We start from the raw sequence: 27145 nt of genomic DNA, 5'->3' as shown, positions 1-27145 counted from the left end.
TATAATAAATTAAAGTTCTCTTTGTTTGAAGCTTATGAGTTTGGAGGGAATTTTTATCTCAGCCAGTTTGAGCTGGCTTGTGGGAGATGAGCTGTGTAGCCAAATGGCTCTACCCAGGGGGATTGACCAGGTGTAAAATTCTTTCCTGACCTGACACAGGATGTGGGTGAGGGGCTGTTGCTCTCAGTAAGAAGAGCAAAAGAAAGGTATTTGTGTTATTCTACACAGGACTGACAGGAATTGTGCAGGACCATACGAAAATCGTTGGCGATTGCACACGACTTTCCGTAATGTTCGTCATAGTCCCCACCCCAACCTTTATCACAGGATGGGGGGCATTATATACTTCCTACTCCCGGTGGCGATACAGGTACTCTTCACTTCCTCTTCAGTTTACAAGTGCTGTGCAGCCAATCACCATACAGCTTCGTGTCATGTGACAAGGATGGATGCCGCAAGGTGATTGGCTGGCTGCATGGCACTAAACTGAAGAGGAAGTGAAGAGGACCTGTATCATCGCTAGGAGCAGGAAATACACAATGCTCCACTGCTGTTCTGTAAAGCAGGAGCGTTGGTGGGCACAGATGGTCAGATGTTAATAATTCCAGTATGCATGCAAATTTACTGCAAATCTATATATATATAATGTTCTGTTTGTTTTGCAGTGTGAACGATGTTGTCGCTGTTGGACCGGAGAGCTTTTATGCCACAAACGATTTTTACTTTGAGAAGATTATAATGAGATTTCTGGAGATGTTCTTCGGATTCATGTGGACGAACGTGGTGTACTACAGTCCTGGCGATGTCCGAGAAGTGGCCTCGGGATTCCACAGCGCCAACGGGATCGCCATGTCACATGACAGGAAGTGCGTGCTGCCTGCCATTACTGCACATTCACCAAACACCGCCCACCCTTAAAGGATACCTTAGCCCTTACTAAATTCTGAATCTGACACCCTGTGTGTGCTCATAGGCTTACCACCCCTCTTCCGTGGCCTGGTGTCTCTCTCCGTTATCCATATAAAGGTCCCGGTATGTCACATGGTTGGCACTCCCACGGGAAGATGCTGCATGGGCATGTGTAATATGTCTACTTGGGCACCAGAGGACACGTATACCAGCTACGTATTCCCGCAGGAGTGCCGACCATACCGGGACCTTTTTATGGAGAACGGAGAGAGACACCTGTCCACGGGAGTTGCGGTAAGCTTACGCACACACAGGGCGTCAAGTTCAGAATTTAAGGGCTAACGTAAAAGTCGTTTACACTGAGGCTTTGCTATGGGCTTCAGCTTCTAAACACAGAGAAAACGATGTGGCCAATAACTGACACTCTGACCAATCTTCCAATCAATATCTGACTGTAATCAATGTTATGTTAATGAGTGGTGGGCCAAAATTTTACATATGCGAAATTTCGCAGCGAAATTCTCATCTACGCATCGTAATCGTAATCGTAATGCGAAATTTCAGGGAAAATCATAATTAATTTGGTATGTAATAGTATTTCATAATTTCGCTTGATTTTTCGCGTAATTTCACACAATTTTGTGCCGACCTTAGAGGTTAATAGCAAAGTCCCATACATGCTAATGCTAACTAAAAAGACATTGTAGTTTTTAAGAAAATCGATTTTAAATATGCAAAGAAAAATGGTTTTTAAACTGGTATTTTTTTGGTTTAAAGAGACTCTGTAACAAAATGTTGAGCCTTAATTCTTCTATCCTATAAGTTCCTATACCTGTTCTAATGTGGTCTGTCTTACTGCAGCCTTTCCTAGTTGCACAGTGGCTGTATTATCTCTGTTATATCATCTAATCTTCTTTCCATTGTCGGCTCAGGCAGGAATGTGCTGCTCTGCTGTGATAGGTAGAAGTTATACACACCCTCTCCACGCCCCCTGCAGGCTCTGTATGAGTCACAGGCAGAGCTTCTCGCAGCCTATTACACTCTGGTTAGCAGCCATGTCTTTTGTTTGTAAACACTGCCTAAAACTGGCAATTACAAGCCAGTATTGCAGCAGGGAGAGGCAGAAACAGCACAGAGGGGCCCAGGAGAACATAATGAATAGAATGGTATGCTTTTTATTGTAAGAATTTTAGAGTACAGATTCTCTTTAAAAAAACATTTTTTTCTTTGCATTTTTAAAATAAATTTTCTCAAACACTACAAGGGATTTTTGGAAAATTCTTTTTTTGACCTGTACCCACTATCCTCCTTAACATATTGTGACGATTGGTGTCAGCAATAACAAAGTTCTGTTTGTTTGGTGATCTGCAGTATCACCAAACAATGCAGATACTATATCTGATTATATGGTGATCTGCAGAATCACCAATAATACAAATATAGCAACACTGAGAGATATCGAGACCTTAGTCACACTTTATTGTACTGAGTGTAGTGATTGGTGCGAACAGTAAGTACTGACAGATTTGACTATACCTCACCAGAGGAGATGGTGGGCACTGTCAGCACCGCGAACACCTCACCAGTGACAAGGGCTCACTGGTGAGTAGAAAGGTCAGACTAATTGGGTTTAGTAACAGACTGGCAGATACAGTACAGAATCGGGAGGCAGAGAGGAAACAGTTAACAGGCAAAGTCGGCAGCAATATCAGATAGGCTAAAGTACAGAATCACTGAGCAGAGAGAGGTAACGATATTCAGGCAGGGTCGGCAGCAATATCAGATGGGCAAAGGTACAGAATCACAGAGAGTAAGAATGGTCAGAAACGAGCCAGAGTCATAAACAGATAATAACAATATAATTCACAAATCCTATCACTGTGTGAAATCCCCGGTTTCCTCCCGGATCAAAGCACACCGGATCTAAATAAGGTCTGATTGCTAACACGAAGTGATCGCAACAGCAGACAACTTGCGAGTGACTCCTCAGCTCTTTTGAAGCTGAGGAGTCTCTGAGGCACGTCCCCACCGCCCAGCCAATCAGGAGCGGTCGGCGCCTCCAGTGACGTCAGCCGACCCTTCGGTCAGCTGACGCCTCTCTTTGAGGAATAAAGGTCCTGCCGCTGGGCGCGCACGTGTAGCCCTTGCCCTGTGCGCGAGCGAAGGACCTGGCCGTAAACATTCCTGTGACCGAGCGGCGGGGACGACCGCCACCTGAGATGCGGAAGCGGCGGCCATGCCGCTCTCCGCCACGGCGGCGTCCCCGCCGATTGTTACACATATGTCGCAATTTTGGTGTCACTAACTTGTAGGTAGGCTTTGCTATTTACTGCCAAAGTCGGCACAAAATTATGCGAAAATTACGTGAACTTTTAGGCGAAATTACGAATCACTCTACGAAGTCAATTGAATTTACAAATCGTAATTACGTATAAGCATAAATGCAAAAATGCACGCAAAGTTTTTCGTAATTAGCTGATTGTGACCATCGCTGATGTTATTAGACCAGATTGGTGGCAGTGCAGATTGTTGGCTCCAATAACCTGATCAGCTGGGAAATACCAGCTCACACTGCTGTGCTAATAGCAAAGAGATCCAAGCAGACAGAACCCAACAATTCTCTTGTCTTTAATGCTAACATCACAGCACAGAGCTTCCCTGTAATCACACATTGGCATCTATTTATTGATGTAGACATCAGAATGTGAACACTTCTGATTTTCTGTGATATGTATCATTAACCCCCTTGGCGGTATGAAAAATACCGCCAGGGGGAAGCGCAACAGTTTTTAAAAAAAAAAAAAATTTTTTATCATGTAGCGAGCCGAGGGCTCGCTACATGATAGCCGCTGCTCAGCGGCATCCCCCCGCCCGCTTCGATCGCCTTCGGCGATCACCGATCAGGAAATCCCGTTCAAAGAACGGGATTTCCTGGAGGGCTTCCCCCGTCGCCATGGCGACGGGGCGGGATGACGTCACCGACGTCAGCGACGTCGGGACGTCATTGGGAGACCCGATCCACCCCTCGGCGCTGCCTGGCACTGATTGGCCAGGCAGCGCTCGGGGTCTGGGGGGGGGGGCCGCGCGCCGCACCGGATAGCGGCGATCGGGCGCGCGGCGGCGGCGATCGGGGTGCTGGCGCAGCTAGCAAAGTGCTAGCTGCGTCCAGCAAAAAAAAAATTAAGTAAATCGGCCCAGCAGGGCCTGAGCGGCACCCTCCGGCGGCTTACCCCATGTCCAGCACGGGGTTACCGCTAAGGAGGTTAACTAATAAAAAAAACATCCTTTATTGTAAGTTCTTTACATGGTACGTTTATCTCTCTGCAGGTTCATCTACGTTGCCGATCTCACAGCTCATACAATCAATGTCTTTCAGAAACACGCCAACTGGTCGTTATCTTATGTAAAGGTAAGACATCCCAAGTATATTAATGTGAACATGAAGTGACGTGTGACAGAATTAGACAAGAAAAGAAAGAAAAATAAGAAAATTACTTTACCCCTAATAAAGGGAGACCCTACCCAATATTAGTATAGTGTTCCTAATAAAGGGAAGCCCTACCCAGTATTAGTATAGTGTCCCTAATAAAGGGAGACCCTACCCAATATTAGTATAGTGTTCCTAATAAAGGGAAGCCCTACCCAGTATTAGTATAGTGTTCCTAATAAAGGGAGACCCTGCCCAGTATTAGTATAGTGTTCCTAATAAAGGGAGGCCCTGCCCAGTATTAGTATAGTGTTCCTAATAGCGGGAGACCATGCCCAGTATTAGTATAGTGTTCCTAATAAAGGGAGGCCCTGCCCAGTATTAGTATAGTGTTCCTAATAAAGGGAGACCCTACCCAGTATTAGTATAGTGTTCCTAATAAAGGGAGACCCTACCCAGTATTAGTATAGTGTTCCTAATAAAGGGAGGCCCTGCCCAGTATTAGTATAGTGTTCCTAATAGCGGGAGACCATGCCCAGTATTAGTATAGTGTTCCTAATAAAGGGAGGCCCTGCCCAGTATTAGTATAGTGTTCCTAATAAAGGGAGACCCTACCCAGTATTAGTATAGTGTTCCTAATAAAGGGAGACCCTACCCAATATTAGTATAGTGTTCCTAATAAAGGGAGGCCCTACCCAGTATTAGTATAGTGTTCCCTAATAAAGGGAGACCCTACCCAATATTAGTATAGTGTTCCTAATAAAGGGAAGCCCTACCCAGTATTAGTATAGTGTCCCTAATAAAGGGAGACCCTACCCAATATTAGTATAGTGTTCCTAATAAAGGGAAGCCCTACCCAGTATTAGTATAGTGTTCCTAATAAAGGGAGACCCTGCCCAGTATTAGTATAGTGTTCCTAATAAAGGGAGGCCCTGCCCAGTATTAGTATAGTGTTCCTAATAGCGGGAGACCATGCCCAGTATTAGTATAGTGTTCCTAATAAAGGGAGGCCCTGCCCAGTATTAGTATAGTGTTCCTAATAAAGGGAGACCCTACCCAGTATTAGTATAGTGTTCCTAATAAAGGGAGACCCTACCCAGTATTAGTATAGTGTTCCTAATAAAGGGAGGCCCTGCCCAGTATTAGTATAGTGTTCCTAATAAAGGGAGACCATGCCCAGTATTAGTACAGTGTTCCTAATAAAGGGAGGCCCTGCCCAGTATTAGTATAGTGTTCCTAATAAAGGGAGACCCTACCCAGTATTAGTATAGTGTTCCTAATAAAGGGAGACCCTGCCCAGTATTAGTATAGTGTTCCTAATAAAGGGAGGCCCTACCCAGTATTAGTATAGTGTTCCTAATAAAGGGAGACCCTACCCAGTATTAGTATAGTGTTCCTAATAAAGGGAGGCCCTGCCCAGTATTAGTATAGTGTTCCTAATAAAGGGGGGCCCTACCCAGTATTAGTATAGTGTTCCTAATAAAGGTAGACCCTACCCAGTATTAGTATAGTGTTCCTAATAAAGGGAGACCCTGCCCAGTATTAGTATAGTGTTCCTAATAAAGGGAGGCCCTACCCAGTATTAGTATAGTGTTCCTAATAAAGGGAGACCCTACCCAGTATTAGTATAGTGTTCCTAATAAAGGGAGGCCCTGCCCAGTATTAGTATAGTGTTCCTAATAAAGGGAGGCCCTGCCCAGTATTAGTATAGTGGTCCTAATAAAGGGAGACCCTGCCCAGTATTAGTATAGTGTTCCTAATAAAGGGAGACCCTACCCAGTATTAGTATAGTGTTCCTAATAAAGGGAGGCCCTGCCCAGTATTAGTATAGTGTTCCTAATAAAGGGAGGCCTTACCCAGTATTAGTATAGTGTTCCTAATAAAGGGAGACCCTGCCCAGTATTAGTATAGTGTTCCTAATAAAGGGAGGTCCTGCCTAGTATTAGTATAGTGTTCTTGATAAAGGGAGACTCTGCCTAGTATTAGTATAGTGTTCCTAATAAAGGGAGGTCCTGCCCAGTATTAGTATAGTGTTCCTAATAAAGGGAGGCCCTGCCCAGTATTAGTATAGTGTTCTTGATAAAGGGAGGCCCTACCCAGTATTAGTATAGTGTTCTTGATAAAGGGAGCCTGTACTCCGTTTTAGGAACCATACAGATCTGCATTATAGAAGGTGAGGACTATGGCAGCCTTCTCATCTCTGGATTGGGTCGTATAATGACATGTGGATTGATTCTCACACATGTAATCACGCTGTATTCTCTGCCCATACAAGGCGGTGGACCTGGACACGCTGGTGGACAACCTGTTCGTAGATCCGGAGACGGGCGATGTCTGGACGGGAGCTCATCCCAACATTTATAAAGTATTTAATTATAAAGAAGAGGATCCCCCCGGATCAGAGGTTGGTATACAAGCTGCAATTGGTGTGTATGCTGGTTGAGATTGCGCAGGTTGTAAGATCGGTGGGGGAGATTCGTACAGACACAGCTATGGGCAAAATGAGAATAGTAATAGTAAAATTAATACAGATATTGAATAATTTCCAAGCCAGCTGCAGTGTGTCTGTAAGTCCTTTACACCCCTAACGTTCTCTCTTACCCTGCCCCGTCCTGATTGGGTACTGCGCTCTGTCTGCCCCTCCCCCTCTTGCCCCGCCCTGGGTGCTGTGCTGTGTCTTTCTGCCCCTCCCCTTTTACCCCTCCCTACTCTGATTGGTCACAGCACTGTGTCTCTCCCGGTCCTTCCCTGCCCAGCAGTGATAAGCCACAGCGCTGTGTCTGTCTCCCCCCCCCCCCCTCTCTGATTGGCCACAGCGCTGTGTCTGTCTCCCCCCCCCCTCTCTGATTGGCCGCAGCACTGTGTCTGTTTGTCCCTCCCCCTCCTTCTCTGCCCCTCTGTGATTAGCCACAGCACTGTGTCCATATGCCCCTCCTCTTGCTATGCCCCACTCTGATTAGCAGCAGTGCTGATTGGGTGACGTGCGCACATTGGGTTGGCGCGCATGCATGTACAGCTCGATGGTAACTGGCGAGTGTGATGTCCATAGAGTTTTGTATACTAGGGGGTGTGGCCTCTGCTGAGAGACACTCCCCCTCCCCATGAACCATCTTGTTGCATTGCTCATGTGGTTGAAAGGGACACAGAGGAGACAGTGATATGAGGAGGCAGGGCCGGATTTACCATAAGGCAGGGTAGGCATGTGCCTACAGGCGCCTAATGATGGAAAGGCAGCTCACTCCCCTTCCCCGAGTGCTCCCCTCCTCCTTCCCTATCCAGAGTGTAAATGAGAGGTTACTAACCCTGCTCTCTGCATCCCACTAATGAGATCTCCCTTCGGTCGGGAGCACCACTGGCTACTTAAGACTGAGGGCACCTCTCTGGCTACCTATTGCTAGGGGACACCTGTAGCTCCCTATGATGAGCAAGGGAAGTAAGAGAGGAGTGACAGCTGGGCCAGCCAGCACACTTGCGATGCGGTTCAGCTGGGATCTGTAGGTTCATGGAGGGCGGAGTCTAGGGGGCCAGGACATCTGTGCCTATAGGCTCCTGTGATGTAAATCCGGGGCTGTGAGGTGGAGCTTGACAACAATGAACAGTGTAACAGGTAAGATTATGCGCGAGGACATCTTGTGGGCAAATAATACAATTACATTTACAAACATCTTTTCATTAGAAGACATTTTTTTTTTACATTTAAAATTAACCCCTTACCTCCTACACTCCCCATTTGTTACCGCCTAAAATCATATATATATATATATATATATATATATATATATATATATATATATATACACATATATATATGCATATATATGCAATTTAAAAAAAACATAGATAGTTACCTTAGGGACTGAACTTTTTTTAATATATGTGGCAAGAGGGTATATTACTTTTACTTTATAAATTATGGCTTAAATTAAATTATGACTTTTGTAATTAGTCATGGACGCAAAACGGAAAAAATGCACCTTTATTTCCAAATAAAATATTGGCGCCATACATTGTGCTAGGGAAACATTTTAAACAGTGCAATAGCTGGGACAAATGGGCAAATACAATGTGGGTTTAAATAACGGTAGCATGTATTATTTAATGGCCGAAAACTGAGAAATAATGATTTTTTTTCCATTTTTTTCTTATTTTTCCTGTGAAAACACAGAATAAAATAATTCTTAGCAAAAAAAATAACCCCAAAAGAAAGCCTAATTGGAGGAGGAAAAAAAAAGATATAGATAGTTTTGTTGTGATAAGAAGTTATAAAGTTATAGGCGAATGAATGGGCGGAGCACTGACAGGTGAAAATTGCTCTGGTTTTTAAAGGACAACTGAAGTGAGAATTACATGGAGGTGCCACAGTATTTCCTTTTTAACCAGTTGCCTAGCATCCCTGCTAGTCTATTTGGCTGCAGCAGTGTCTGAATGGCACCAGAAACAAGCATGCAGCTAATCTTGTCAGAGCCGATAATAATGTCAGAAACACCTGATCTGCTGCATGCTGGTTCAGGGGCTATGGGTAAAAGTATTAGAGGCAGAGGATCAGCAGGACAGCCAGGCAACTGGTATTGCTTAAAAGGAAATACATATGGCAGCCTCCATGCCCCTCTTTTTACAGTTGTCCTTTAAGGGGAAACCCCTTGGAGGTGAAGTGGTTAAGCATAGGTACATTTAAATCATTCTCTGTTAACTTCATGAAAAGCAGTATTGTCAGAATACTTGACTCCTGGAATAAGGGTCGGTTTTGCGCTCTTTCAGGTGATCCGCGTGCAGAACATGCACTCCGAGCGGCCGATAGTGACACGAGTGTATGTGGACGACGGCTCGGTGATTCAGGGCTCCTCCGTGGCTGTACTATACAGGAAGAAGCTGCTTATAGGGACGGTATTCCACCACGCTCTGTACTGCCGGCTGGAGTAACCCAGCAGCCAAAGCTGCAATTCACAATAAAAGAGATTTTTGTGACATTTCTACCTACAAAGTGGTCCTTTTGTTTCTCTTTAGGTCTAAAATAAGGGTATCAAACTCAAATACAATGTGGGCGGGAAATGAACACTGGGGCCAAGTCACAGGCCAACCTCAATGTCTACTGGCTACCTTCCTCCCTTATAAAGCTCCCAGGTGTCTAATAACTCACCACCAACCCCTATTCAGTTCCCTGGTGTCTAGTGGTCCTCCTCCCTCCCCTATACAGTTCCCTGGTGTCTAGTGGTCCTTCTCCCTCCCCTATACAGTTCCCTGGTGTCTAGTGGTTTCCCCATTCTCCCCTATTCAGTTCCCTGGTGTCTAGTGGTCCTCCTCCCTCCTCTATACAGTTCCCTGGTGTCTAGTGGTCCTTCCCACTCCCCTATACAGATTCCTGGTGTCTAGTGGTCCTCCTCCCTCCCCTATACAGTTCCCTGGCGTCTAGTAGCCCTCCTCCCTCCTCTATACAGTTCCCTGGTGTCTAGTGGTCCTTCCCACTCCCCTATACAGTTCCCTGGTGTCTAGTGGTCCTCCCCCCTCCCCTATACAGTTCCCTGGTGTCTAGTGGTCCTCCTCCCTCCCCTATACAGTTCCCTGGTGTCTAGTAGCCCTCCTCCCTCCTCTATACAGTTCCCTGGTGTCTAGTGGTCCTCCTCCCTCCCCTATACAGTTCCCTGGTGTCTAGTGGTCCTCCTCCCTCCTCTATACAGTTCCCTGGTGTCTAGTGGTCCTTCCCCCTCCCCTATACAGTTCCCTGGTGTCTAGTGGTCCTCCTCCCTCCCCTATACAGTTCCCTGGTGTCTAGTAGCCCTCCTCCCTCCTCTATACAGTTCCCTGGTGTCTAGTGGTCCTTCCCCCTCCCCTATACAGTTCCCTGGTGTCTAGTGGTCCTCCTCCCTCCCCTATACAGTTCCCTGGCGTCTAGTAGCCCTCCTCCCTCTCTGTAGTAGCCCTTCCCCCTCCCCTATACAGTTCCCTGGTGTCTAGTGGTCCTCCTCCCTCCCCTATACAGTTCCCTGGCGTCTAGTAGCCCTCCTCCTTCCCCTATACAGTTCCCTGGTGTCTAGTGGTCCTCCTCCCTCCCCTATACAGTTCCCTGGTGTCTAGTGGTCCTCCTCCCTCCCCTATACAGTTCCCTGGTGTCTAGTGGTCCTCCTCCCTCCCCTATACAGTTCCCTGGTGTCTAGTAGCCCTCCTCCCTCCTCTATACAGTTCCCTGGTGTCTAGTGGTCCTTCCCCCTCCCCTATACAGTTCCCTGGTGTCTAGTGGTCCTCCTCCCTCCCCTATACAGTTCCCTGGCGTCTAGTAGCCCTCCTCCCTCTCTGTAGTAGCCCTTCCCCCTCCCCTATACAGTTCCCTGGTGTCTAGTGGTCCTCCTCCCTCCCCTATACAGTTCCCTGGCGTCTAGTAGCCCTCCTCCCTCCCCTATACAGTTCCCTGGTGTCTAGTGGTCCTCCTCCCTCCCCTATACAGTTCCCTGGTGTCTAGTAGCCCTCCTCCCTCCCCTATACAGTTGCCTAGTGTTTAGGGCTTTCCCCCTACCTCCCCTATACAGTTCCCTGGCGTCTAGTAGCCCTCCTCCCTCCCCTATACAGTTCCCTGGTGTCTAGTGGTCCCCACGTTCCTCTATACAGTTCCCTGGTGTCTAGTGGTCCTCCTCCCACCCCTATACAGTTCCCTGGCGTCTAGTAGCCCTCCTCCCTCCCCTATACAGTTCCCTGGTGTCTAGTGGTCCTCCTCCCTCCCCTATACAGTTCCCTGGCGTCTAGTAGCCCTCCTCCCTCCCCTATACAGTTGCCTAGTGTTTAGGGCTTTCCCCCTACCTCCCCTATACAGTTCCCTGGCGTCTAGTAGCCCTCCTCCCTCCCCTATACAGTTGCCTAGTGTTTAGGGCTTTCCCCCTACCTCCCCTATACAGTTCCCTGGCGTCTAGTAGCCCTCCTCCCTCCCCTATACAGTTGCCTTGTGTTTAGGGCTTTCCCCCTACCTCCCTCATATGGCTTCCCTGGTGGTCTAGAGTGGGCTAAATATAATGTAAAGTGGGGAAACCACTTGGGGGCCAAATTTAATGTCTCTGAGGGCCAGATTTGGCCCTTGGGCCGGAGTTTGACATGTATGGTCCAAAAGCATTTGTGGTGGAAGTTTTGAATCATTTATTGGCTACCTTAGAAGAAGAAAAGCAGTGAGCTTGCGGCTATGAAGCGTTCGTCAGACTGATTCCTGCATACTGACAAACCTTAGAACACAGCTTATACACTGGACTTTGAAAAGGAGAGATACATGGCTCTGCAGTACATGTCATTGGATGCCTAGAAGAAGGTCCCACAGGGATGCTAGCTCATTTATGACAAAACAGATAAGACCACTTGTCTGCTTGCACATCACATTCCACAGACTCAGTGTGATGAGGAGACATCGTAACCCATTCATACATCATTTGGCCAGGCTACATACAATGTTTGTTATGGCTAGACATACAGTATAAGCAGGGAGGTAACAATAGACACTGCAAGGGATGAAGCCACAGGGGGCCCCAGAAACAGCAGGGGCCCCGTGGGGGGAGAAGTTACTTTTCCCTGTCCTGAGAGACTGACAATTAAGGGCACAGAGAGAAAAAACGTTCTGCTCTCTGCACAATTGTTCTATTGACTGCATCTGCTCAGCCACTGATCAGGAATCATACAAAGTTTTACAGACAAAGAATTGTAGACAGTCCCTATTCAGTGTTCAGCAGGGTCTTGTGTACAGAGCCCCGCCCCCAACCTCTCTACTCCTCCCCAAGTGCTGTGTACTGAAGTGATGCTGGAGGAGTCTGCAGAGCCCCGCCCCCAGCCTCTCCACCCCTCCCCAAGTGCTGTGTACTGTAGTGATGCTGGAGGAGTCCTGCTCCATCACAGATGGACAGAGTGAGTGTAATAAGCTGAGGCTGGGAGCACACTCATCTGGCGGTTTTCTGCACGCCGTATGTGTCTGTATGTGTGACAATATGCACGTTTTATCACAGAAGCTGATGTAATTAATAAAGATAATCTGTGCATTGTCTTAGTCCATATCCTTACCGCTGTGCTGTCACAACAGCCTGTTTATTTTTCTGTGTATTGGTATGCCGTTTCTCCTCCTGCACTTTTTAGTTACATAGTATTCCCCACTAGCCACTCCCTGTTCTCAGACGCCTCCATTGTAGATATGTGAGTGTCCCAGCCTCAGTGAGCAGTAGGGCTGTAGAATTATTGCTTTTTACCTCAAAGATAACTCAAAAATATCTTGCATCCTGTACATTATCAGTAGTGTTGGGCGAACAGTGTTCGCCACTGTTCGGGTTCTGCAGAACATCACCCTGTTCGGGTGATGTTCGAGTTCGGCCGAACACCTGACGGTGCTCGGCCAAACCGTTCGGCCACATGGCCGAACTAAGAGCGCATGGCCGAACGTTCCCCGAACGTTCGGCTAGCGCTGTGATTGGCCGAACGGGTCATGTGGTTCGGGCCCGAACGCGCTCTGATTGGCCGAACGGTCACGTGGTTCGGGTAAATAAATACCCGAACCACGTCATATCTCCGCCATTTGTCTGTGGGTTTAGCTTTGGGTAGGCAGGCAGGGTAGTTCGCTCTCCAGCCACGCTAGCCAGGGTCCCCCCCCAGTCATTGTGTGTCGCTGCTGGGAACAGTAGTACACCGCTCGCTCAGCCACACTATATATAGCATTGTTTACTGCCACTGTGTACCTCGCTCAGCCACGCTATATATATAGCATTGTGTTTTCTGACACTCTGTGTACACGGCTTAGCCTGACTAATATAGCATTGTGTGTACTGCCACTGTGCACCTCGCTCAGCCACGCTATATATAGCATTGTGTGTACTGCCACTGTGCACCTCGCTCAGCCACGCTATATATAGCATTGTGTGTACTGCCACTGTGCACCTCGCTCAGCCACGCTATATATATAGCATTGTGTTTTCTGACACTCTGTGTACACGGCTTACAGGGGAGGACTGGCCAGGGGGGGAGGGGGGAGATTTACCCCCAGGCTGTCTCTCATTTAATGATTTAGGGCTGGTACAATGCCTGGGGCATTCAGGTTTTAGTATAAGGCAATGTGAACCACTAAGCTGGCTGAGGGAAAAATAAACGCCTAATTACAGAGCAATTAGAGGGCGGGCAAGCTGGTAAATATACACAGCATGATGCAGAGCAGAGGCTTGCATACAGGGTCCATGAGAAAAAATATGTCTGGCCTCTCACCATTGTTAACTGCATATGCACAGTTTCATAAGTTATTGTCTAGGTTAAAAAAAATGTTACAGTCCCTAGACTGCAGAAGGGCTGCTTGCTTACAATACAGTCCCTAGACTCCAAGAGGGCTGCTGGCAGACAGTCCCTAGACTCCAGAAGGACTGCTTGCAGGACTTGTGTGAGAGATAAAAACCCTGGCCGTTGTAAGTAACTCAAAATGTATTATGTGCCCCCGTTGCAAGTGCATTTATACTTTACCTGTCACACTGTCCCTCGAGTGTGTCCTTGCTGTATTTCCCACGTGACTACCAGCATATATGTGATTTCCTTCGGGCTGGGGCTTCTGTGAAAATGGGCCTCTAGTTTGTGTTTTCCCCCAGGCCAAAAGGTCCCAGTCCTCCCCTGACGGCTTAGCCTGACTAATATAGCATTGTGTGTACTGCCACTGTGCACCTCGCTCAGCCACGCTATATATAGCATTGTGTTTTCTGACACTCTGTGTACACGGCTTAGCCTGGCTATATAGCATTGTGTGTACTGCCACTGTGCACCTCGCTCAGCCACGCTATATATAGCATTGTGTTTTCTGACACTCTGTGTACACGGCTTAGCCTGGCTATATAGCATTGTGTGTACTGCCACTGTGCACCTCGCTCAGCCACGCTATATATAGCATTGTGTTTACTGCCACTCTGTGTACACCGCTCAGCCAGACTATATACCGTTGTTTACTGACACAGTGACACTCTGTGTACACCGCTCAGCCAGACTGTATACCATTGTTTACTGACACTCTGTGTACACCGCTCAGCCTGACTATATAGCATTGTGTGTACTGCCACTGTGCACCTCGCTCAGCCACGCTATATACAGCATTGTGTTTTCTGACACTCTGTGTACACGGCTTAGCCTGACTAATATAGCATTGTGTGTACTGCCACTGTGCACCTCGCTCAGCCACGCTATATATAGCATTGTGTTTACTGCCACTCTGTGTACACGGCTTAGCCTGACTAATATAGCATTGTGTGTACTGCCACTGTGCACCTCGCTCAGCCACGCTATATATAGCATTGTGTTTTCTGACACTCTGTGTACACGGCTTAGCCTGGCTATATAGCATTGTGTGTACTGCCACTGTGCACCTCGCTCAGCCACGCTATATATAGCATTGTGTTTACTGCCACTCTGTGTACACCGCTCAGCCAGACTATATACCGTTGTTTACTGACACTCTGTGTACACCGCTCAGCCAGACTATATACCATTGTTTACTGACACTCTGTGTACACCGCTCAGCCTGACTATATAGCATTGTGTGTACTGCCACTGTGCACCTCGCTCAGCCACGCTATATACAGCATTGTGTTTTCTGACACTCTGTGTACACGGCTTAGCCTGACTAGATAGCATTGTGTGTACTGCCACTGTGCACCTCGCTCAGCCACGCTATATATAGCATTGTGTTTTCTGACACTCTGTGTACACGACTTAGCCTGGCTATATAGCATTGTGTGTACTGCCACTGTGCACCTCGCTCAGCCACGCTATATATAGCATTGTGTTTACTGCCACTCTGTGTACACCGCTTAGCCAGACTATATACCATTGTTTACTGACACTCTGTGTACACCGCTCAGCCAGACTATATACCATTGTTTACTGACACTCTGTGTACACCGCTCAGCCTGACTATATAGCATTGTGTGTACTGCCACTGTGCACCTCGCTCAGCCACGCTATATATAGCATTGTGTTTTCTGACACTCTGTGTACACGGCCTAGCCTGACTATATAGCATTGTGTGTACTGCCACTGTGCACCTCGCTCAGCCACGCTATATATAGCATTGTTTACTGACACTCTGTGTACACGGCTCAGCCAGACTATATAGCATTGTGTGTACTTCCACTCTGTGTACACCGCTCAGCCAAACTATATAGCATTGTGTGTACTGCCACTCTGTGTACACCGCTCAGCCAGACTATATAGCATTGTGTGTACTGCCACTCTGTGTACACCGCTCAGCCAGACTATATAGCATTGTGTGTACTGCCACTCTGTGTACACGGCTCAGCCAGACTATATAGCATTGTGTGTACTGCCACTCTGTGTACACGGCTCAGCCAGACTATATAGCATTGTGTTTACTTCCACTCTGTGTCTGCTGGGCCTGGGAACAGTAGTACACCGCTCACCCGCCACTGTATAGCATTGTGCTCTGTGTCGCTGCTGGGAATAGTGGTACACCGCTCACCCGCCACTGTATAGCATTGTGCTCTGTGTCGCTGCTGGGAATAGTGGTACTGTATAGCATTTCTGTACTGCCACTGTACTGCTGCCAGTCAGCGTGTACTGTAAGGATAAGTGAAATGAGGAAGAAATCCGGTGAAAGAGGAAGGGGCAAGGGAAGAGGTGTTTCCCCTGACGGTTCACGTACAGGCCACAGGGGAGCACCCAAGAAAACCCACTCAATACCGCCCATGTTGTCCAGGACAACAACCCTCACAGATCCAAAAGAACAGGACCAGATAATTACTTGGATGACCTCTCAAGCGTCCAGCAGTGGGTTAAGCAGCACCAGCACATCACGCACGAGGTCCGAGTCCTCAGCCAGTTACAAGGAGCCAGTGGGCACAAAGCTGACACAACCGGCAGCGACACCACGCACACAACTGCCAGATAACCAGTCCGATGAATTACCTCAGGACACAATGGGGTATTCGCAGGAGCTATTCCCAGCCCAACAAACTTCCACCTTTCAAAGGTCAATGGAGGAACAGCCAGAAATGTTGTGCCCGGATTCACAACCATTAACGGTGGGAAATGCACCGCGCACTGAAATACAAGGCGAGTCCGAGGAGGACTCGGAAACCCAAATCCCAGAGCAAGTTGGGCAGGAGGGGTTGCAATTGCAGGAGGTCGGCCGACAAGATCTGGAAGACGACGTTGGAGTGAGCTGCGCAGAGGTTGTTCTGGGGAGCTCTACTTCACGGCGGCGGCCCCCCACAATGACATATGACGAGTTTCAGGAGATGGAAGAGGAGGGTATGGACAATGTGGACATAGACCCAGATTTTGTTTGTGAACGAGAACATCGCCGTCGTAGCAGCAGCACAGATGAGTCTGTTGAAGAACCCACTGCTGCACGAGTTCGCCTTGTGCCACAAGGTAGGCGGCGTGCAATTTCAGGCACCACAAGCGTGGAAGTTCAAGTGAGAGGCAAAAGAGGAGCAAACAGAAATCGCCAGCAAGGAGGCAGGTGCTCCAAAGTCTGGGCTTTCTTTGAAGACTGCACTGAGGATGTTACTATGGCGATTTGCAAGGTGTGCAAGACCCGCCTGAGCAGGGGGAAAAGTATTAACAACCTCTCCACCACCAGCATGAGCCGCCACATGCTATCCAAACATCCCACTCTGTGGGCAAACTCGGCAGGACAGGGTACCAGCAACACTGCCTCCCTTGGGTTCACCAGACTCACCACCAGACCCGCCTCAGCAGCAGCAGTAGCCCAGCCATTGCGTGGTTCACAACATTCACAAACATCAGACGACGCTGACACTGTCACTTTCCGGAGTAGTGCTCTTGAGGTCTCCCAGTGTTCATCAAACACAACAACCAACAGCCCTTCCGTGTGCAGCGCTACGGTTCAGTTGTCTGTGTCGGAGATGTTTGAGCGCAAGAGGAAATTGCCAGCAAATGACCCCCGGGCCGTGGCAGTAACAGCCAGCATAGCCAAGCTTCTGGCCTGCGAAATGCTGCCATATCGAGTAGTGGAGACAAACAGCTTCAAGGGCATGATGTCAGTGGCCATCCCACGTTACGTGGTTCCCAGCCGCTACCACTTTGCGCGCTCTGCAGTGCCTGAGTTGCATGAGCACGTGGTCAGCAAAATAACCCGAAGCTTGAAGAATGCCGTTGCCTGCAAGGTTCACCTCACCACTGACACTTGGACGAGTGCGTTCGGACAGGGTCGATACATCTCCCTTACCGCGCACTGGGTGAACCTTGTGGAGCCTGGCAGCGATTCCTCACCTGCTACGGCGCGGGTGTTGCCCACGCCGCAAACAGCTGCACCGCCGTCCCTCCCACTGGATAACAACAGCAGCACCTACCTCTCTGACTCCTTCTCCTCCAACGCATCTCAAAGCTGTACCTCATCCGGAAACGCTAACCCAGCAGCAGTAGGATCGTGGAAGCAGTGCAGCACAGCTGTTGGCATGCGTCAGCAAGCGTTGCTGAAGCTGATCTGCCTTGGGGATAAGCAGCACACAGGGGAGGAAATTTGGAAGGGAATAAAGGAACAGACGGATTTGTGGCTGGCACCGCTGGACTTGAAACCGGGCATGGTTGTGTGTGATAATGGGAGTAATCTCATTCGCGCTTTAAGGTTGGCTAAGCTGACACACATCCCTTGCCTGGCGCACGTGATGAACCTAGTAGTTCAGCGGTTCCTGAGGACATACCCAGGCGTGGCCGATCTTCTGTTGAAGGTGCGTCGAGTGGCCAAACATTGTAGAAATTCCAGTACTGCTTCGGGGGCACTCGCCAAGATGCAGGAGCGCTTCAATCTCCCCCACCATCGCTTGCTGTGTGATGTCCCTACGCGCTGGAATTCTACGCTGCACATGCTAGCACGCTTTTGTGAGCAGAAGAGTGCAGTGGTCCAGTACATGACGGCGCAGTACCGAGGCGCATCCGGACAGCTGCCAAGCTTCTGTGGATCCGATTGGGCCAACATGTTGGACCTCTGCAAGTCCTCCAAAATTTTGAGCAATCCACGTTGCTTGTGAGCAGTGACAACTCTTCAGTCAGCATTACCATACCACTGCTGTGTTTACTGAAGAGGTCAATGTTGAAAATCAAGGAAACAGCTGTCATGATGCAACTGGGGGAATCTGAAGGAGAAAACGATCAGCGTGATGGTACCAACATCAGGCCATCCGCCTCAGGGAACGCTGGCCCCAGCAGCTATGACGAAGAAGAGGAGGAGGAACAGCTGGAGTTGGAGCAGGAATTTCATGCCACCACTGACGAGGGCCAGAGCGGTGCACGTTGGACTTCCACAATTCAGCGCGAATGGTCAGCAGAAGCAGACCAGGAGGAAGGTGACGACTATGATGCATCACAACAACTATCACAACGCTCACAAGAGGATGATGAGGATTCTGGTAGGACTCTTGCACACATGGCTCAATTCATGCTAGACTGCATTGAACGCGACCCACGCATTGTGCGCATTCTGGACAACACCAATTACTGGGTTTATACCCTTCTGGATCCACGGTACAAACACAATGTTCCAAAACTGCTTGAAGAAAGAGTCAGACAGGTCAAAATGGAAGAATACCAGCAGGCCCTTGTGGAGACTTTAGAGAGGAGATTGACATCCTCCCCCTCCTCTAGCCAGTTGTACGCCGACAGACTGACTTCCGCAAACCCAGGACGACCAGGAGGGCAGCAAACAACGCAAGCCGCAGCTAGTGCCCAAAAGGGAATGGTATCGGCAGTGTCCTTGGAGTGGGAAAATTTTCTGACACCCATGCAGCAGCAGCCCACTGAACAGCAAGCGTGCAGATCCACCTCCAACACCGATCGCCTGGAGAAGATGGTCAAGGACTACATGTCAGATGACGTAGCTGTGTCGAACAATCCATCTGCACCCTTCAACTATTGGGTATCGAAGCTAGACACCTGGCACGAACTGGCAATGTACGCAATAGAGGTGCTGGCTTGCCCGGCAGCCAGCGTTATGTCGGAACGCTGTTTCAGTGCTGCCGGAGGCATCGTCACAGATCGGCGTATCCGCCTCTCCACAGAAAATGCAGACCGTCTGACTCAAATTAAAATGAATCAATCCTGGATTGGAAATGACTACGCAACACTCCAGGACCCCAACCAAGTAACATGACCAATGAACATCTGGGATGGTGTAGCGTTTCCGGTCCCTGTTTATTGAACCTCTCATCTGTATTACATTTATGACTGCATGGCGGCAAAAAGCATTGCTGCTATATCCGCACGCTTTTTGTCCTCATGCAAGGCCTGGGTTGTTGTGTCTCAAAAAGCATGGCCTTCTCCTCCTGCGCCTGCTCCTGTTCCATCACGTGTGCTGCTGCTGCTGCTGGGTTAGCGTTGCCGGTGCCTGTTTATGGAACCTCTTATCTTTATTACATTTATGACTGCATGGCGGTACAAAGCATGCTATCCGCACGCTTCTTGTCCTCATGCAAGGCCTGGGTTGTTGTGTCTCACAAAGCGTGGCCTTCTCCTCCTGCGCCTCCTCCTGTTCCATCACGTCTGCTGCTGCTGGGTTAGCGTTGCCGCGTGGTCCCTGTTTATGGAACCTCTTATCTTTATTACATTTATGACTGCATGGCGGTACAAAGCATGCTATCCGCACGCTTCTTGTCCTCATGCAAGGCCTGGGTTGTTGTGTCTCACAAAGCGTGGCCTTCTCCTCCTGCGCCTCCTCCTGTTCCATCACGTCTGCTGCTGCTGGGTTAGCGTTGCCGCGTGGTCCCTGTTTATGGAACCACTTATCTTTATTACATTTATGACTGCATGGCGGTACCTCATGCAAGGCCTGGGTTGTTGTGTCTCACAAAGCGTGGCCTTCTCCTCCTGCGCCTCCTCCTGTTCCATCACGTCTGCTGCTGCTGGGTTAGCGTTGCCGCGTGGTCCCTGTTTATTGAACCACTTATCTTTATTACATTTATGACTGCATGGCGGTACCTCATGCAAGGCCTGGGTTGTTGTGTCTCACAAAGCGTGGCCTTCTCCTCCTGCGCCTGCTCCTGTTCCATCACGTGTGCTGCTGCTGCTGCTGGGTTAGCGTTGCCGGTCCCTGTTTATGGAACCTCTTATCTTTATTACATTTATGACTGCATGGCGGTACAAAGCATGCTATCCGCACGCTTCTTGTCCTCATGCAAGGCCTGGGTTGTTGTGTCTCACAAAGCGTGGCCTTCTCCTCCTGCGCCTCCTCCTGTTCCATCACGTCTGCTGCTGCTGGGTTAGCGTTGCCGCGTGGTCCCTGTTTATTGAACCACTTATCTTTATTACATTTATGACTGCATGTCGGTACAAAGCATGCTATCCGCACGCTTCTTGTCCTCATGCAAGGCCTGGGTTGTTGTGTCTCACAAAGCGTGGCCTTCTCCTCCTGCGCCACCCTCCTCCTGTTCCATCACGTGTGCTGCTGCTGGGTTAGCGTTACCGGTCCCTTTTCCTGGAACCTCTTATATGTATTACATTTATGACTGCATGCCGACAAAAAGCATGTTACCTGTGCAAAGAAATAGGATTACCCTGTAAGAGAGGACTCTACATAGCGCAATACTGCATATTAAAAAGCACCCGGTGATTACTCCAGGAATGAACTGTGCAGGGTCTCCACCAGAAACACTGAACACTTTTAGGGGGTATTCTGCCCCCGTAGTGAGTGCACTCACCGTGCTCCTTCTTTGTTATTAAGCGTATCAGCCCTCCAAAACACCGGGACATAAGATTCCTTCAAATCAAATATACCTTTAAAAACAAAAAGCGGGACTCGCATAGCATAAAACCTTTAGCATCTTTATTGCCACACTGTGCAAATATATAACCCGTACCAGATAAAAAACAATTGATGCGTTTATCTGAGTGTAACAGCTGCCTCCGCGTCGGCTCCCGCTGCACGTCTCAGTCCACGCTGTATGATGCATCTCTCGTAACTCCAAGCTCCGCCCCGCTCTTAAAACCCTGAGAAACTGTAACAAAAACAAAAGTTAGCTTTCCTAAAACAGAAAGAATTTGCGATAATTCAGGTTGGAGTGAGCTTGAGATGTCTCCCAGTGCATCACTGCTGAATATATGCAAATTAACCATTGTTACCCTTAGAAGCTAAACACACCTCCAGAACCGCAACTGGATTGAATTGATGTGTCAGCTTGTTAATTTGTACAGAGCCATAATAATCCAACATGCATACAGACTGTTTCGGATTGTTTGATCCTCATCAGTGCATGGCATGGATTAATTTGGCTCTATGGAGTAGGGCTTGTAACACCGAGAGGTACAGACTAACCAGCAAGCTCATGGTGACCCAGAACTAATTGGAGTGTGTAAGGGACTACAATGGTCCTAAAAGCCCCCTTACTAAGATGTTAAGAAAAACAAAAGTTAGCTTTCCTAAAACAGAAAGAATTTCTGAAACTGTAACAAGTCTGAGATAAAGAGCAAAGGTTTGACCACAGTTTACAGTATACAGACACTGGAACCAGAGAATGAGGTGCAAAAATAATGTTTTATTGAAAATGCCCATAAACCAACTTCAAGGCAATATCATGCAAACCCATGCGCAGCATGCAATATACACAATAACTCAGGGAAGCAGTGGTAATAATAAACCAACTTCAAGGCAATATCATGCAAACCCATGCGCAGCATGCACTATACACGATAACTCAGGGAAGCAATGGTAATAATAAACCAACATAAATGCGATGTCATGCAAACCCATGCGCAGCATGCACTATACACGATAACTCAGGGAAGCAATGGTAATAATAAACCAACTTCAAGGCAATATCATGCAAACCCATGCGCAGCATGCAATATACACGATAACTCAGGGAAGCAATGGTAATAATAAACCAACATAAATGCGATGTCATGCAAACCCAAGCGCAGCATGCACTATACACGATAACTCAGGGAAGAAATAGTAATAATAAACCAACATAAATGCAATGTCATGCAAACCCATGCGCAGCATGCACTATACACGATAACTCAGGGAAGCAATGGTAATAATAAACCAACATAAATGCAATGTCATGCAAACCCATGTGCAGCATGCACTATACACGACAACTCAGGGAAGCAATGGTAATAATAAACCAACTTCAAGGCAATATCATGCAAACCCATGCGCAGCATGCAATATACACGATAACTCAGGGAAGCAGTGGTAATAATAAACCAACATAAATGCAATATCATGCAAACCCATGCGCAGCATGCAATATACACAAAAACTCAGGGAAGCAATAGTAATAATAAACCAACTTCAAGGCAATATCATGCAAACCCTTTAGCAGCATGCACTATACACGATAACTCAGGCAAGCAATGGTAATAATAAACCAACATAAATGCAATGTCATGCAAACCCATGTGCAGCATGCACTATACACGATAACTCAGGGAAGCAGTGGTAATAATAAACCAACATAAATGCAATGTCATGCAAACCCATGCGCAGCATGCACTATACATGATAACTCAGGGAAGCAATGGTAATAATAAACCAACATAAATGCAATGTCATGCAAACCCATGCGCAGCATGCACTATACACGATAACTCAGGGAAGCAATGGTAATATTAAACCAACATAAATGCGATGTCATGCAAACCCATGCGCAGCATGCACTATACACGATTACTCAGGGAAGAAATAGTAATAATAAACCAACATAAATGCAATGTCATGCAAACCCATGCGCAGCATGCACTATACACGATAACTCAGGGAAGCAATGGTAATAATAAACCAACTTCAAGGCAATATCATGCAAACCCATGCGCAGCATACAATATACACGATAACTCAGGGAAGCAATGGTAATAATAAACCAACATAAATGCAATGTCATGCAAACCCATGCGCAGCATGCACTATACACAATAACTCAGGGAAGCAATGGTAATAATAAACCAACTTCAAGGCAATATCATGCAAACCCATGCGCAGCATACAATATACACGATAACTCAGGGAAGAAATAGTAATAATAAACCAACATAAATGCAACATCATGCAAACCCATGCGCAGCATGCAATATACACAATAACTCCGGGAAGAAATAGTAATAATAAACCAACATAAATGCAATGTCATGCAAACCCATGCGCAGCATGCAATATACACAATAACTCAGGGAAGCAATGGTAATAATAAACCAACATAAATGCGATGTCATGCAAACCCATGCGCAGCATGCACTATATACGATAACTCAGGGAAGCAATGGTAATAATAAACCAACATAAATGCAATGTCATGCAAACCCATGCGCAGCATGCAATATACACAATAACTCAGGGAAGCAATGGTAATAATAAACCAAATGCCCATAAACCAACTTCAAGGCAATATCATGCAAACCCATGCGCAGCATGCAATATACACGATAACTCAGGCAAGCAATGGTAATAATAAACCAACATAAATGCAATGTCATGCAAACCCATGTGCAGCATGCACTATACACGATAACTCAGGGAAGCAGTGGTAATAATAAACCAACATAAATGCAATGTCATGCAAACCCATGCGCAGCATGCACTATACACGATAACTCAGGGAAGCAATGGTAATAATAAACCAACATAAATGCAATGTCATGCAAACACATGTGCAGCATGCACTATACACGATAACTCAGGGAAGCAGTGGTAATAATAAACCAACATAAATGCAATGTCATGCAAACCCATGCGCAGCATGCACTATACATGATAACTCAGGGAAGCAATGGTAATAATAAACCAACATAAATGCAATGTCATGCAAACCCATGCGCAGCATGCACTATACACGATAACTCAGGGAAGCAATGGTAATAATAAACCAACATAAATGCGATGTCATGCAAACCCATGCGCAGCATGCACTATGCACGATTACTCAGGGAAGAAATAGTAATAATAAACCAACATAAATGCAATGTCATGCAAACCCATGCGCAGCATGCACTATACACGATAACTCAGGGAAGCAATGGTAATAATAAACCAACTTCAAGGCAATATCATGCAAACCCATGCGCAGCATACAATATACACGATAACTCAGGGAAGCAATGGTAATAATAAACCAACATAAATGCAATGTCATGCAAACCCATGCGCAGCATGCACTATACACAATAACTCAGGGAAGCAATGGTAATAATAAACCAACTTCAAGGCAATATCATGCAAACCCATGCGCAGCATACAATATACGCGATAACTCAGGGAAGAAATAGTAATAATAAACCAACATAAATGCAACATCATGCAAACCCATGCGCAGCATGCAATATACACAATAACTCCGGGAAGAAATAGTAATAATAAACCAACATAAATGCAATGTCAGGCAAACCCATGCGCAGCATGCAATATACACAATAACTCAGGGAAGCAATGGTAATAATAAACCAACATAAATGCGATGTCATGCAAACCCATGCGCAGCATGCACTATATACGATAACTCAGGGAAGCAATGGTAATAATAAACCAACATAAATGCAATGTCATGCAAACCCAAGCGCAGCATGCAATATACACAATAACTCAGGGAAGCAATGGTAATAATAAACCAAATGCCCATAAACCAACTTCAAGGCAATATCATGCAAACCCATGCGCAGCATGCAATATACACAATAACTCAGGGAAGCAGTGGTAATAATAAACCAACTTCAAGGCAATATCATGCAAACCCATGCGCAGCATGCACTATACACGATAACTCAGGGAAGCAATGGTAATAATAAACCAACATAAATGCGATGTCATGCAAACCCATGCGCAGCATGCACTATACACGATAACTCAGGGAAGCAATGGTAATAATAAACCAACTTCAAGGCAATATCATGCAAACCCATGCGCAGCATGCAATATACACGATAACTCCGGGAAGAAATAGTAATAATAAACCAACATAAATGCAATGTCATGCAAACCCATGCGCAGCATGCAATATACACAATAACTCAGGGAAGCAATGGTAATAATAAACCAACATAAATGCAATGTCATGCAAACCCATGCGCAGCATGCAATATACACGATAACTCAGGGAAGCAATGGTAATAATAAACCAACATAAATGCAATGTCATGCAAACCCATGCGCAGCATGCACTATACACGATACCTCAGGAAAGCAATGGTAATAATAAACCAACATAAATGCAATATCATGCAAACCCATGCGCAGCATGCAATATACACGATAACTCAGGGAAGCAGTGGTAATAATAAACCAACATAAATGCAATATCATGCAAACCCATGCACAGCATGCAATATACACAATAACTCAGGGAAGCAATGGTAATAATAAACCAACTTCAAGGCAATATCATGCAAACCCATGCGCAGCATGCAATATACACGATAACTCAGGGAAGCAATGGTAATAATAAACCAACATAAATGCGATGTCATGCAAACCCATGCGCAGCATGCACTATACACGATAACTCAGGGAAGCAATGGTAATAATAAACCAACATAAATGCAATGTCATGCAAACCCATGCGCAGCATGCACTATACACGATAACTCAGGGAAGCAATGGTAATAATAAACCAACATAAATGCAATGTCATGCAAACCCATGTGCAGCATGCACTATACACGATAACTCAGGGAAGCAGTGGTTATAATAAACCAACTTCAAGGCAATATCATGCAAACCCATGCGCAGCATGCAATATACACAATAACTCAGGGAAGCAATAGTAATAATAAACCAACTTCAAGGCAATATCATGCAAACCCTTTAGCAGCATGCACTATACACGATAACTCAGGCAAGCAATGGTAATAAACCAATATAAATGCAATGTCATTCAAACCCATGCACAGCATGCAATATACACAATAACTCAGGGAAGCAGTGGTAATAATAAACCAACTTCAAGGCAATATCATGCAAACCCATGCGCAGCATGCACTATACACGATAACTCAGGGAAGCAATGGTAATAATAAACCAACATAAATGCGATGTCATGCAAACCCATGCGCAGCATGCACTATACACGATAACTCAGGAAAGCAATGGTAATAATAAACCAACTTCAAGGCAATATCATGCAAACCCATGCGCAGCATGCAATATACACGATAACTCAGGGAAGCAGTGGTAATAATAAACCAACATAAATGCAATATCATGCAAACCCATGCCAGCATGCAATATACACAATAATTCAGGGAAGCAATGGTAATAATAAACCAACTTCAAGGAAATATCATGCAAACCCATACGCAGCATGCAATATACACGATAACTCAGGGAAGCAATGGTAATAATAAACCAACATAAATGCGATGTCATGCAAACCCATGCGCAGCATGCACTATACACGATTACTCAGGGAAGAAATAGTAATAATAAACCAACATAAATGCAATGTCATGCAAACCCATGCGCAGCATGCACTATACACGATAACTCAGGGAAGCAATGGTAATAATAAACCAACATAAATGCGATGTCATGCAAACCCATGCGCAGCATGCACTATACACGATAACTCAGGGAAGCAATGGTAATAATAAACCAACATAAATGCAATGTCATGCAAACCCATGCGCAGCATGCACTATACATGATAACTCACGGAAGCAGTGGTAATAATAAACCAACATAAATGCGATGTCATGCAAACCCATGCGCAGCATGCACTATACACGATTACTCAGGGAAGAAATAGTAATAATAAACCAACATAAATGCAATGTCATGCAAACCCATGCGCAGCATGCACTATACACGATAACTCAGGGAAGCAATGGTAATAATAAACCAACATAAATGCGATGTCATGCAAA

General features: G+C 46.6%; 1 protein-coding gene across 1 annotated transcript in view; it reads left to right on the top strand.

Moving 5' to 3' along the window:
• LOC137517956 (serum paraoxonase/arylesterase 2-like) overlaps positions 1-9317 on the top strand; it is a 32395-nt gene extending 23078 nt beyond the window's left edge. The window contains exons 6-9 of the mRNA XM_068235043.1: positions 666-866; positions 4237-4318; positions 6612-6740; positions 9095-9317. Coding sequence (XP_068091144.1) covers positions 666-866; positions 4237-4318; positions 6612-6740; positions 9095-9256 — 574 coding nt within the window. The 3' untranslated portion in view covers positions 9257-9317. The remainder of the gene's footprint in view (positions 1-665; positions 867-4236; positions 4319-6611; positions 6741-9094) is intronic.
• Positions 9318-27145: the final 17828 nt, after the last annotated feature.

The sequence above is a fragment of the Hyperolius riggenbachi genome, chromosome 5, assembly GCF_040937935.1.
Source record: "Hyperolius riggenbachi isolate aHypRig1 chromosome 5, aHypRig1.pri, whole genome shotgun sequence".
Taxonomy (NCBI): Eukaryota; Metazoa; Chordata; class Amphibia; order Anura; family Hyperoliidae; genus Hyperolius; species Hyperolius riggenbachi.
This window is presented reverse-complemented; position numbering and strand designations above follow the sequence as displayed.